Source organism: Anarhichas minor, unplaced genomic scaffold, assembly GCF_050575085.1.
Source record: "Anarhichas minor isolate MPS153535 unplaced genomic scaffold, ASM5057508v1 ptg000011l, whole genome shotgun sequence".
Lineage (NCBI taxonomy): Eukaryota > Metazoa > Chordata > Actinopteri > Perciformes > Anarhichadidae > Anarhichas > Anarhichas minor.
This window is the reverse complement of record NW_027466457.1, coordinates 867,101-881,350: the sequence shown is the minus strand read 5'-3', so window position 1 is coordinate 881,350 and position 14,250 is coordinate 867,101. Positions and strand designations below refer to the sequence as shown.

Genomic DNA, 14,250 nt, shown 5'->3' with positions numbered 1-14,250 from the left:
TTAGTATGTTTACACTAGGAAGATTTTGACTTGGACAAAAGACTTAAAGATGGCATCCCAGAGTTTTTATCCATATGGACTGAAGAGTTCGGTGGAGTTTATTACCACAGCTACACTCCTCACAACCTGCCGATATCCCAAGCTTTATAATGCAGTATTTGTCTGATCTTACCCGCCCCCCGCTCCATCTCAGGCCGAGATAAAGGGGGCCCTGGGTACGAGCTTCAGTGGTTTTGAGTCTTCTGCTGAGAAAGTAGAAGCGAAGCCTGCACCACCTCCCTCTAGAAGAGGGGCACGAGGAAAGGTAAAGGCCAGGAGCAGGCCTCCACCAAAGCGTCAGCCCTGTAGAAGAAGAGGAACCATCCAGGAGAGACCCATCACCCGAGAGGCCGAGCAGAGTGAGGTTTCCACCTCTTGTAAAAGAGGGCACAAATAACCAAACATGCCCTCCATTAACGAATGTTAGAATTATTAGATACACCAGAGTCCAGATAACATCCTAGAAGAGGGGCACGAGGAAAGGTAAAGGCCAGGAGCAGGCCTCCACCAAAGCGTCAGCCCTGTAGAAGAAGAGGAACCATCCAGGAGAGACCCATCACCCGAGAGGCCGAGCGGAGAGACCCATCACCCGAGAGGCCGAGCAGAGTGAGGTTTCCACCTCTTGTAAAAGAGGGCACAAATAACCAAACATGCCCTCAATTAACGAATGTTAGAATTATTAGATACACCAGAGTCCAGATAACATCCTAGAAGAGGGGCACGAGGAAGGGTAAAGGCCAGGAGCAGGCCTCCACCAAAGCGTCAGCCCTGTAGAAGAAGAGGAACCATCCAGGAGAGACCCATCACCCGAGAGGCCGAGCGGAGAGACCCATCACCCGAGAGGCCGAGCGGAGAGACCCATCACCCGAGAGGCCGAGCAGAGTGAGGTTTCCACCTCTTGTAAAAGAGGGCACAAATAACCAAACATGCCCTCCATTAACGAATGTTAGAATTATTAGATACACCAGAGTCCAGATAACATCCTAGAAGAGGGGCACGAGGAAAGGTAAAGGCCAGGAGCAGGCCTCCACCAAAGCGTCAGCCCTGTAGAAGAAGAGGAACCATCCAGGAGAGACCCATCACCCGAGAGGACGAGCGGAGAGACCCATCACCCGAGAGGCCGAGCGGAGAGACCCATCACCCGAGAGGCCGAGCGGAGAGACCCATCACCCGAGAGGCCGAGCGGAGAGACCCATCACCCGAGAGGCCGAGCGGAGAGACCCATCACCCGAGAGGCCGAGCAGAGTGAGGTTTCCACCTCTTGTAAAAGAGGGCACAAATAACCAAACATGCCCTCAATTAACGAATGTTAGAATTATTAGATACACCAGAGTCCAGATAACATCCTCACCTCATCAGTAGTCACATCATCTGGGTTTTGTGTGACTACTTAAAAATGTGTTAAATTAGCCCTGTTAGTTAAGATATTTAAATTTAGAAACATTTTTAAAAAGCATTACAATTTTGAAGATTACAGCTTAAAAAAGTATGAAATTAAAAACAAGACAGACAGACAGTTTTATGTCCTGAGTGAGTCAGACAGACAGACGATTTTATGTACTGAGTGAATCAGACAGACAGACGATTTTATGTACTGAGTGTGTGACGGCCTCTGGATTTAAGCAGGACCTGCTGTGGGCGTTCCCTTGTTTTCAGGACCAAGACCTCACGACACATGAACAGTTTCTTCCCGTCGGCAGTCGGGCTCATTAACAGAGCCCGGGACCCCGACTGACTCTGTCATCCCCAGGACAAATTCCTACCGGTCACTCCCCTGCACATCCCTTCTATTTCACTCGACACTTTTACACTACACTTACATCTCACTTGTTTATAGTCCTGTTATCTGTTCGCTTGTGCACTTTATTTTACATTCCACTTTATTTTATATTTTATTTTATATTCCACTTTATTTTATATTTTACTTTATTTTATATTCCACTTTATTTTATATTTTACTTTATTTTATATTTTTCTGTAAATTTTAATATGTTTCTACTTTGCACTGTTGATTGTTGTTAAATGTTATGCACCTCCCGTCATGTCAAATTCCTTGTATGTTCAACATAATATGGCAATAAACGGTTCTGATTCTGATTCTCTGTGCTGTCTTGCACAGACAGCTGTCTGTCCCTTGTAGGCGGAGCCTCTTGGTACAATTGGCACCTGGCCAGTCTCCCAGGGGTATATAGGACCTGCCTGCCGCAGTCGGGAGCACTCTGTGTCCTCTCGGTTGCCGCCCAGTTCCTGGATCGAACGTGGCTGGGCGCAATCACTGATCAGTGCTACGGTGAATAAAAGGAGAGGAACTCCAGAAGGACAACCCCTTGGGAAATGCGTAGTGGTGGAGCTGTGGATCAGTGGATCACCCCGGATACAGCCGTGTGGGCTGTTGCCATCATTGTGTTCATCAACTAGTGTCGCTCTCTGGTTATCAGAGAGTTGTTTTCTTTTTCTGCCTTGTGAGCAGCTAGCTATTTTTACAAATAAATATTCCTTTGTTAAACAAACCCTTTCCAGTACTCACTCTCTCTTTCCCCGGGAAAAATAACATCCTTACTCCCCGCATCCCTTAGATGCCAAACGGGGAATGTAACACTCATAGTATAGTATGTTGTAAAAACAGTTGTAAAAATGTCATAGTATAAAGACAAAGCATGGAAGAGTAAAGCATGCTTACATGTGTGTTGACTCAGCAGTAATAACATTAAATGAAAAGTTGATCTAAAGGAGAATTCATATTTGACAGCAATACAGACTGCCTGGCAGCCTTACTGCATTATATTCTATCCAATTATATTTTGTTATTCTTTACATGAATGTAGACTCTTCATAACACATCATGAATTTGTTCATGAAAATTCACCAGGAAATTATGTTTGACCCTCAAACTTGTTTAGTATAGTTTGACATAACAATGTCACAAGCCAGTCATAGCATGGTATAGTCTATTCATCTGAAAGACATTGTTCTCAATTCTTAAATAACCAATTTGCAGTAATCCTTATCAAAAATGTTGCTGGATCAATACTTGATTTTTCCAAACTCACAAATATTGATATTGACCTCAAACCTTGCGTCTGGCCTTGCTTGTGAGACCCCTAACTTTATGGAAGGGCAATGCTAAATCATTGAGGTGTCCCTTTTAAATCATATAATTTCGTCTTTCCAGCCACAAAAACACTTTACATGAAATATTCTCCTTTATTGCTTACATGCTTACACTCTTGATAATAATAAAAAGATCAAACACATCCAAACTGTACTTTGTGTTCATTGTTGGTGAATTCTGTGACAATGAGTGAAAAGCTTCTTGATGTGCGCACATCTGACTGCATCTGATGTGAATTATTGATTAGAGGTATTCCATAACACACATACATTAATTATAAAAGAAACATCACTTTGTCATTTAACTATCCATTTTAAATAATCAATCCTAAGATAAAATGCTGGCAGTCATGGTTTACATGAACCGGTCCTAGTTACATCTCCTTCCTGGACCTGCGGACCACCGAGCCCCGCCGCCTTCTCACAGTCGCCCGCAAGGTGACGCCCTCGTTTAGTTTAAACCGAGCGATGCCACCTGCCTCATCCAGTTTCTTGGCGCTGCAGCACGGCGTCGAGACCTTCGTAGTGTTACCGAACTTGCAGTAGTCCACCGCGTACATGCCGTCCTCCGCGGAGACTGTGGGCACGAAGCGCTGACCCCACAGGATCTCCTCCGACACATAGGAGGTCCTGGCCTGGGTGGTGATGCCCGTTGTCTCCACCACCCCCTCCAGCACCACGATCACCTCGATGTCCTCGTGCTGCAGGTCAAAAGCGGACAGCTCATACAGAGGGCTGTCCTTGTCGATCACATGACAGATGATGAGGGGGGACACCAGGAAGACGCCGTTCGTGCCCACCGGGTTATCAATGTGGATGTCGATCTGGTCCAGAGGCACCACCTCGCCCTCGTTGGTGGTGCTTCTCCTGACAACCTGCAACCGCACGGTGGCGCTGATGATCATGCTTTTCCTCAGATCCCCGATGCGGATCATGAAGCACAGCTTGTTGTTTCGGACGGAGATGACTGCGTGCTTGCTGAAAATGAGCGTCTCTGCGCGCCGATTGGCCTGCGCAGTTTTCATGAAGATGCAGCCGAGCATGATGGCGTTGATGACCAGACCGACTATGTTCTGCACGATCAGGACGATGATGGCGGAGACGCACTCCTCCGTGATCATCCGACCCCCGAAGCCGATGGTCACCTGGACCTCTATTGAGAAGAGGAAAGCGGAGGCGAAGGAGTGAATGCCCGTTACGCACGGGACAAAGTCGCCTCCTCTCTGGTCCATGTCGCCGTGCGCAAACGCAATAAGCCACCAGATCATCCCGAAAAGGAGCCAGCTGCACAGGAAGGACATGGTGAAGATGATGATTGTGTGGAGCCATTTTAAATCCACGAGAGTGGTGAAGACGTCCAGCAAGAATCGACCCTGTTCTCGGATGTTGGTGTGCGCTACATTGCAGGTGCCGTTCTTGGCGACGAACCGTGCTTTCCCCGGTTTGGCCTTAAACAATTTTGGCTGCAGGACACCTTCAGCCAGACGTGTCGGCAAGTAATCCTCAGGAATGAGTCCTTTCCTGGACAACATAGCGCTCCCATGCTATGGACCCACAGCCTTTTGACTTTGTGTGATTCGTCTCTGCCCTGCTAAAGATGAATTATTTTCCTCTTCCCCGGTGTCTTTTCTTACAGCTCCTCAGCTTTCGAGCACAGTAGAGTCTTGCTGTCCGTTTTCTGGAGGTATGTGCGCTCCTCACGTTGCCTCCAGATCAGGCGCTCCACAACCGCGAAGTTCCAGGGGAAATTCCTCATCCAGCTCCGCAGCTGTCGCTGTCACTCACACCACCCACAGACAGGGCATAGATGCGCCACACCGCTGCGTTCCATTGAGGATCGGCCCAGTGTGCACTCTCCGTGGAAATTCAGCGAGATGTCAAATATTGATGCTGGAGCATAATGGGCCTCTAGGTTGAGTTTTATCATCCCTTTGATCAGAAGGCAGGCTTTAGTGGCGCATTCGGCTCTGTGCTGACTCCGCCACTTCACAATAGCATGGTAACGTCACATTAACTTGGTAACGTGAGATAAGGTAGGCCTACTCGATCCCTCCACCATCTCTGTTGTGCCCTTCCTTTGATTTTCAACGAGAATGCTAGAGTGGGCCCATTTAGCTTAAGCCACAGGCAGCTCTGAATATATAATGGGTTAAATATAGAGCACTAAATCAGTAAATCATCTTCAGGCTGTTTGGAATTTACTTTGAATTTACATGAATAGAAAGTAAGCTGTCCAACGACAGGATCCTTTTCATACATCCAGGGTTTTAAAACGGCTGGGCTCCTTCTCCTTTCCATTCCATCTATGGAATCTTTATTTTACAGGTGGCTGTGCTCCTCTATAACTTTCTAATGTCACATGTCAGTCCTGGCTGTGACAGACGCAGCTGCTCTTCCCACTGTGACACCCCTGAGTATGTGGAGATGATCAACACTCATAAAGTTTCACTCACACAAGCACAAAAAAACTTTGGAAATTATCCCAGTCCTTTTCCTGATCAACCCCAACAAAAAACCACACATGTTTATGATAATTTACATTTTATTAATAATAAAAACCTTCATTTAAAAACTGCATTTTGTGTTTACTTGTGTTATCTTTGTCTAATATTTAAATTTGTTTGATGATCTGAAACATTTAAGTGTGACAAACATGCAAAAAAATAAGAAATCAGGAAGGGGGCAAACACTTTTTCACACAACTGTATATTTGTGACCTTTTTTTTCAGTTTACGTCTTCATTAGGAACAAATCGGCTTATGGCTCAGTGTAGTATTGTACAGAAAGTATTTAGAGAGTAACACATAATTAATTTATTTGTTGATAATGTAAAAAATAATTCTAGAAGGAAACAAGCCTCCCTCATGGTGATTCCTGTGCCTAATCCAGTCTCTCCTGTCTGGTTTTGTTTCCTTCTCTTTCTCTCCCTCCAGGCAAAGAGTTCCCCAACTCCTTTGAGTCCTTGGTGAAGAAGATCTGCCGGTACCTGTTCCACGTGCTGGCTCACCTCTACTGGGCGCACTTTAAAGAGACAGTGGCTCTGGAGCTGCAGGGCCACTTGAACACTCTGTATGCACATTTCATCGTTTTCGTAAGGGAATTCAACCTGGTTGACCCCAAGGAGACCTGTATCATGGACGACCTGTCCGAAGTTCTCTGCTGAGAAGAGGCGTTTCTCCTCACCTGCAGGCTCCTCCCTCCCTCCTCCTGCAGCCACTACGCTGGCCAGTAGGGAGCCACGTTACTGCCTGACGGGCCGATACTAGCCAATCACTGTTTGGGTTGTTTATGTGGGGGATGATTGAAGCGCTTCCTACTCAGGACCTAAGAGAATATGTCACTGCTGCCAGAGAGAAGTTAGTCTCTTTCTTTTTTCATTCTCTGTTCCTTGGTCACCAGACTGCTCAGCCCTTCATATGGCCGATGTTGATCGCGTTTAACTACAGTATAGTCACATAATTGCCTGGTGTACCCCTAACAGACATGTCCCAGAGTCCACCTGTAGAGGGCAGCAAACACAAAGAGAAGGCAACAGAAACAGGGAGATGGAGAAGAAAATATAAAGATTGTATGATAGATATTTAATCTGATCAGAGAGTCAAGACAGACTGGTGCCGATATGAGGCTGAATCAGAGTTGCGTGCTGGTGCTCAGCATAGCAGCAGCCACTTGAACCACCACCGCCACCCACTTCAGCAGCACAGAAGGACAAAGACATGAGGTAATGTCTGCAGGCCCAGATGGAGACAGAGTGAGGGGTGGGAGTAGATGATGTGGAGCTGCTCTGCTGTGTAACAGTCGGCTGTACTCCCAGTGCAGAACTCAAATTCTCCACTCCTGGTTTATTATTTTTTACCTGTCCCGTTTCAAATTTGCTTTTTTTAAAAGATTATCAGAGGAAAACTAGTTCTTATCGTTTTTATGTATTTTAATTATTAACTAAATTAAAAGCAATTTAATATTTTAAACTCTGCGGATTATAATCTAATAAAAGAGAGAAATGCCACTTTGCCTCAGAGTCTTTTGTATTTATGTTTGTGAAAATGATGCAAAAGGGAAGAAACATGAGCGTGTTGTGTGCAGCTTCATAAAAAGAGGACTTGAATGAATCCTCCCATAGTTTACTCGGGCTTACCCGAGGTAGAACTAAACAGGACCATGTTTTTTCATCATTTTGATGATGATGTTGTCACCAAACTATTTTATACAGGAAAATACAACAAAAAGTGATTGAAATTGCTATGGAGCTCAAGATTTCTAAATGTATCTCCTCTTTCAAGTTTTTAACTAGACACTCCAAGCTCCACTAAAACAAACTGTTACCACATAAGACTTTATACAGATTTTTGAAATTCTTTTTAGTTTTGTTTTTCTCATTTCCATACCCGTTTCTGTTTGCTACAACTTATAAGAAGAAAAATTATGAAAATTGAATAAGATGCAAACACCATTCCAACTTTTATATCTTCATTTATATCAAAACTGACTCCATACTAAGACTTCATGTTGGTTTTAGAACCCGCCTCAACACCGTAATGCCCAATCATGTTCTCTACATCAGGACAAACTCCTGAAAATATTCATCCTGAAGGGATGTCGCATGAATGAATAAATAGTTGTATCACCATAAACACAAAAGAAAAACCAAAATGTAAATTGAATCTCAGATAATTTAAATCACAATTAACACAATAGTGAACAAGGCTTTAAACATTGTCCATTCTTGGTGATAACGGGGAAAGACAAACTGTAGCCAAACAGTTTTCACTTTCAAGCTTAATTGTTATAAAATCAGAGACAATCAGAGCAAACGTTCAACTTGAAATGAATGCAACTTAAAATGCTGACTTGATTTAGACTTTTATTCACCCGATCTTTGTTGTCCGGTCTTCTTTGTTGGTTCTAAGAGAAAAGGCATAAGGTGTTTGGGGAGGAGCGGAAAACTGAATGGAGATGAGGACATCAAGGTCATCTACCGTCTGGACACAATCAATAGTCACGTTGATTTAGATTTTTAATTAAATGATTTTATATTTGAATGATTGTGTGTCTGTAATATGTTTTTTTCCCTGGAAACGCTGGAGGAGCAGCTTGAGAGCAACAAGGAGGCTTTTTGGAAGCAGCTGATCCAACTACAAGACGAGATGTAAGAGGAGCAGAGGATGCTACAAACTCAGGGAAAGGGAACGTTAGTACTGCAAAAGCCGTCTTGATGATTTGTTTATTAAGTATAAGTATGACATAAAAGAGTCCTAGAAAATGTCAGAAAATATTACAGTATAGTCTGTTGTATACCATACGATGTTATTAATGATATCATAGTAAAGTATACCATAATAATGTCATTAAGATATCAAAGCATAATTTGGCATAACATATATTATGTATATATTAAATATAGTATATTAATATATTAAAGTATAGTATGCCATAAAAGAGTCATACAAATATTACAGTATAGTATGCCGTTATATAGTATTTCAATATAGTAGGTCAATGTATAATTTGCCAAGTCAGAGTATAGTATTTAATAAATACATGTTAAGTATAATAGGCTATAAAAATGTCATAAAACATGTCGTAGTATATTATGCCAAAAAAAATACATCACAAAAAAGTTTTCAACTAGTATGCCTTTACCTGTCATAAACAACTTATAGTGTAGTATTTTATAAAGTCAAAATGTAGAACTGCCAAATAAAAGCATAATCTAGTACGTCAAAAAAGTCGGAGTATAATTAACATAAATATTAGTATAGTATGCCATAAAAATGTCATTTAAAAAGTCCTAGTACAGTATGACATAAAAATGCAATAGTATAGTATACCGTGAAAATAATTCATGTTATAGAAGTCTGTCATGACGTTTAATAACAATGTCTCAGGTTTCTCTGAAGTTTCTTCCCCAACAGAATCACTGTAAGTGCCACTGGCATTGAGTAATAGAAGTTTGAACACACTGAAGTAGAAGGTTTTTATTTCCGCCTGAATATTTCTTTGCAAGCTGATGCCTGCAGATGACTATAGCTGGGACTTCTTGGCTCGAGTTTACTCGAAAGAAGAGAGGCGGGCACTGTTGTTCAACGCGGACTCTCGTTGGCTATTCTAGGCTTCTGGAGAGGACATAGGTCCTCTGGAGAGGACATAGGTCAAATAAGGTGTCAATCGAAACATCACAATGCAGCCGCCATTGTGAGATACAGACAGCGCCTCTGTTTACATGAAAACGGAAGTTACGTTAGGAAATAGATCGCTAGTTAGCATATCTGCCGGCTAATTTGAAATGATGCATCAGCAGTCCGTGTGTATTTATGGACGTAATAATGTGTTTTGGACTAAATATTCTACTGGATTGGATCGTCTGGACCTTTGGCAATGTAACAAGAGCGTTTTTGTCTGACTTTTATGGATGGGGGAAATACTATGAAGCATAATTGGTGAGTTGCGTCGATATTTTACGACGACAGAAGCGTTGAGTGTACCTGCTGTTGTGATTGTATCTTGAAATGGTTTGCATAAATCGAATTACAAGAATCTTAGCTTACATAGCAGTTGTGTACATGACACAGATGTCCACTAAACACTCCAACGGCGCGGACGGCCCGTCGGAGTGGTAACAGGTTTGGCAAATGTTTACAGTCAAAGACGGAAACATTTCAAGAAAAAAAAAAAAGGTCACAACAAATATAGCTTATAGTGCAAAACCCCGTTCTCTGTGACGTCATATATTCCATGACATCAAAGCCATAGAATCTATGACGTCACAAAGCTCTCTGTGTTGTCATAGAGTCCATCACATCAAAGCCTGCCTTCAAATGAATCTGACTTCTCCAGTTCACATCTCAGTCGCACATCTCAGTCGCACATCTCGAGATCAGAACAAAATCTTAAAGATGGGATCCCACAGTTTCTGTCCATATGGACTCAATAGTTTGGTACACTCAATAGTTGAGTGTACCTGCTGTTGTGATTGTATCTTGAAATGGTTTGCATAAATCGAATTACAAGAATCTTAGCTTACATAGCAGTTGTGTACATGACACAGATGTCCACTAAACACTCCAACGGCGCGGACGGCCCGTCGGAGTGGTAACGACGGGCCGTCCCGACGGGCCGTCCCGTGGTAACGACGGGCCGTCCCGTCGTTACCGACGGGACTTGGTACCTGTTACCTTGGTAACATAGATTCCATGACATCAAAGCCATAGAATCTATGACGTCACAAAGCTCTCTCACATCAAAGCCTGCCTTCAAATAAATCGGACTTCTCCAGCTCACATCTCAGTCGCACATCTCAGTCGCACATCTCGAGATCAGAACAAAATATTAAAGATGGGATCCCACAGTTTCTGTCCATATGGACTCAATAGTTTGGTGGAGTGTATTGCAAGAGCTACACTCCTCTCACAACCTGGGGATATCACAGCCTTTATTACACAGTATTTGTTTGATATGAACAGTTTCACTGCATCTGAAGCTGAAAATACCAAGGTTGGTATTTTCAACTTCCAAGAGATGTGGGAGAATAAGTTCCTGAAAACCAAAGAGTCTCCACTCACCACCATGAGGCGAAGCAGAGTGAGGCTTCAACCTCTTCTAAACGTGGGCACAAATAGTGAAAGAGGGCCTGCACAAAAGTGTCAGCCATCACCTGAGAGGCCAAGGAATGTCAAGTTTCCACCTCTTCTAAAAGTGGGCACAAATAGTAAAAGAGGGCCTGCACAAAAGCGTCAGCCCTCTAGAAGACCCATCCAGGACAAACCAGAGTGGCGAGACCTATCACCTGTGAGGTCTATCAGAGGGAGGTTTCCACCTCTGGTAAAAGAGGGCACAAAAAACCAGACATGCCCTCAATCAGTGTGCCCTCAATCAGTGTGCCCTCCTTTAACAAAAATGAGCATTGTTAGACACACCAGAATCCAGATTACATACACAGACCCATCACCCGAGAGGGTCAGTGTGAGGTTTGCACCTCTGGTAAAAGAGGGCACAAATAAACAAACATGCCCTCAATCAGTGTGCCCACAATTAACAAATGTTAGCATTATAAGATACACAGAGTCCAGACAGACAGTTTTATGTCCTGAGTGAGTCAGACAGAGTTTTATGTCCTGAGTGAGTCATACGTATGTATATGTGTATATGTATACGTATGTATGTGTATACGTATGTGTATATATGTATATACGTATACGTATGTGTATACGTATGTATATGTGTATACGTATACGTGTGTATATGTGTATATGTGAATACATGTGTATATATGTATACGTGTGTATGCGTATACGTGTGTGTATGTGTATATGTATATGTATGTATATGTGTATACGTATGTATATGTGTATACGTATACGTGTGTATATGTGTATACGTGTGTGTGTATACGTGTGTATACGTGTGTATACATGTGTATACGTATGTATATGTGTATACGTATATATACGTATACGTGTGTATACATACGTATATGTATGTATACGTATGCGTATGTATGTGTATACATGTGTATACGTATGTGTATACGTATACGTGTGTATACGTATATGTGTATACATGTGTATATATGTATACGTGTGTATGCGTATACGTGTGTGTATGTGTATACGTATATGTATGTATATGTGTATGTATGTATATGTATATATGTATATGTGTGTATATGTGTATACATGTGTATATGTGTATACGTATGTATATGTATATATGTATATGTGGCACAATAAGTCATATGAGTTCATGAAGTACAATAGTTGCTTGGGTGTAGTGTAAGTTAAGTGAGTTTATTATGTTTCCTATGTGTTAATGAGGAGGAAGTGTGCATTTTAGTTAGTGGGGTACAGTGTTATTTATCGCCAGTAGGTGTCAGTGTTACGACATCAGCAGTGTCTGTGACAGAGGTGAATACGCGAGAATATGAGATTCTCTGAAAAGCATAGAAGAGGAAAGCGCTGAGAAGCAACAGCATACCTAAACGTATTTCTTTGTATTTACAGAACCATTTTCATTAAATGTGTAGCACCAGATTGAGCCTGTGTGACGTCATTCTGTGCACCGCTACATATACGTGTGTATATGTGTATACGTGTGTATATGTGTATACTCGTGTATATGTATACGTATGTATACGTGTGTATATGTATACGTATGTATATGTGTATGTGTATGTGTATGTGTATACGTATGTATGTGAATATGTATGTGTATGTATGTGTATACGTATTTGTATGTGTATACATAACACACAAACACACAGCCAAGGAAACTCTCAACTGGTTTCAGAGAAATAAAATAAATGCTAGAATGGCCCAGACGATCAGCTGACTTGAATCCAATAGAAAATCTATGAAAGAACTAAAGATCAGAGTTCACATGTATATATGTATACGTGTGTATATGTATACGTGTGTATGTGTATACATATGTATATGTATATGTGTATACGTGTATACGTATGTGTATATGTATACGTATGTGTATATATGTGTATACATATACGTATGTGTATACATAACACACAAACACACAGCCAAGGAAACTCTCAACTGGTTTCAGAGAAATAAAATAAAGCTGCTAGAATGGCCCAGATGATCAGCTGACTTGAATCCAATAGAAAATCGATGAAAGAACTAAAGATCAGAGTTCATATGTATACGTATACTCGATTGATCCGCGGTTCACGAGTGATCTGAACCGCGAGGGGTGATCCGAACGGATCACGGATCGATCCGTGACACCACTAGTGTATATGTATATACGTGTACCTACGTACGCGTCCATCCATCCATTATCCAAACCGCTTATCCTGTTCAGGGTCGTGGGGCGCTGGAGCCGATCCCAGCTGACATTGGGTGAAGGCAGGCTACACCCTGGACAGGTCGCCAGTTCATCGCAGGGCACATATAGAGACAGACAAACATTCACACCTACGGGCAATTTCGAGTCTCCAAATAACCTAAGCTGCATGTCTTTGGACTGTGGGAGGAAGCCGGAGAACCCGGAGGGAACCCACGCTGCAACGGGGAGAACGTGCAAACTGCACACAGAATGATCACCCGGGATCGGGGAACGAACCCGGGTCCCTCTTGCTGTGAGGTGACAGTGCTAGCCACTACACCACCATGCAGCCTGTGTGTATGTGTCTACGTATATATATATGTATACGCGTGTATACGTATGTATACGTGTGTATGTATACGTATATGTATGTATACGTATGTATATATGTATACGTATGTATATTTGTATATCTATACGTATGTATAAGTGTGTATATGTGTATATGTATACGTGTGTATACGTATGTATATGTATATATGTATACGTATGTATATGTGTAAATGTATACGTATCTATATGTGTATATCTATACGTATGTATAAGTGTGTATATGTATGTATATGTGTATATGTATATGTATGTGTATACGTATGTGTATGCGTATACGTATACGTGTGTATGTGTATGCGTATGTGTATACCAATTGTGCAAGTTCTCCCACTTAAAAAGATGAGAGATGCCTGTAATTTTCATCATAGGTACACTTCAACTGTGAGAGACAGAATGGGGGGAAAGAATCCAGGAAATCACATTGTAGGATTTTTAATGAATTAATTGGTAAATTCGTCGGTAAAATAAGTATTTGGTCACCTACAAACAAGCAAGATTTCTGGCTCTCACAGACCTGTAACTTCTTCTTGAAGAGGCTCCTCTGTCCTCCACTCGTTACCTGTATTAATGGCACCTGTTTGAACTCGTTATCAGTATAAAAGACACCTGTCCAAAACCTCAAACAGTCACACTCCAAACTCCACTATGGCCAAAACCAAAGAGCTGTCAAAGGACACCAGAAACAAAATTGTAGACCTGCACCAGGCTGGGAAGACTGAATCTGCAATAGGTAAGCAGCTTGGTGTGAAGAAATCAACTGTGGGAGGAATTATTAGAAAATGGAAGACATACAAGACCACTGATAGTCAAAATGATCACAAGAACGGTGAACAAAAATCCCAGAACCACACGGGGGGACCTAGTGAATGACCTGCAAGAGAGCTGGGACCAAAGTAACAAAGGCTACCATCAGTAACACACTACGCCGCC

General features: G+C 42.3%; 1 protein-coding gene across 1 annotated transcript; it reads right to left on the bottom strand.

Moving 5' to 3' along the window:
- Nucleotides 1-3,524: 3,524 nt before the first annotated feature.
- LOC142947864 (ATP-sensitive inward rectifier potassium channel 11-like) lies at nucleotides 3,525-4,682 on the bottom strand. The gene has a single exon (XM_076089735.1). The coding sequence runs from the start codon at nucleotides 4,680-4,682 to the stop codon at nucleotides 3,525-3,527; it is 1,158 nt and encodes a 385-aa protein (XP_075945850.1).
- Between the last annotated feature and the right edge of the window lie 9,568 nt (nucleotides 4,683-14,250).

What these genes read in the sequence shown, in the direction of transcription:
- LOC142947864 (XM_076089735.1), bottom strand. Translation starts at nt 4,682, where the DNA reads ATGTTGTCCAGGAAAGGACTCATTCCTGAGGATTACTTGCCGACACGT.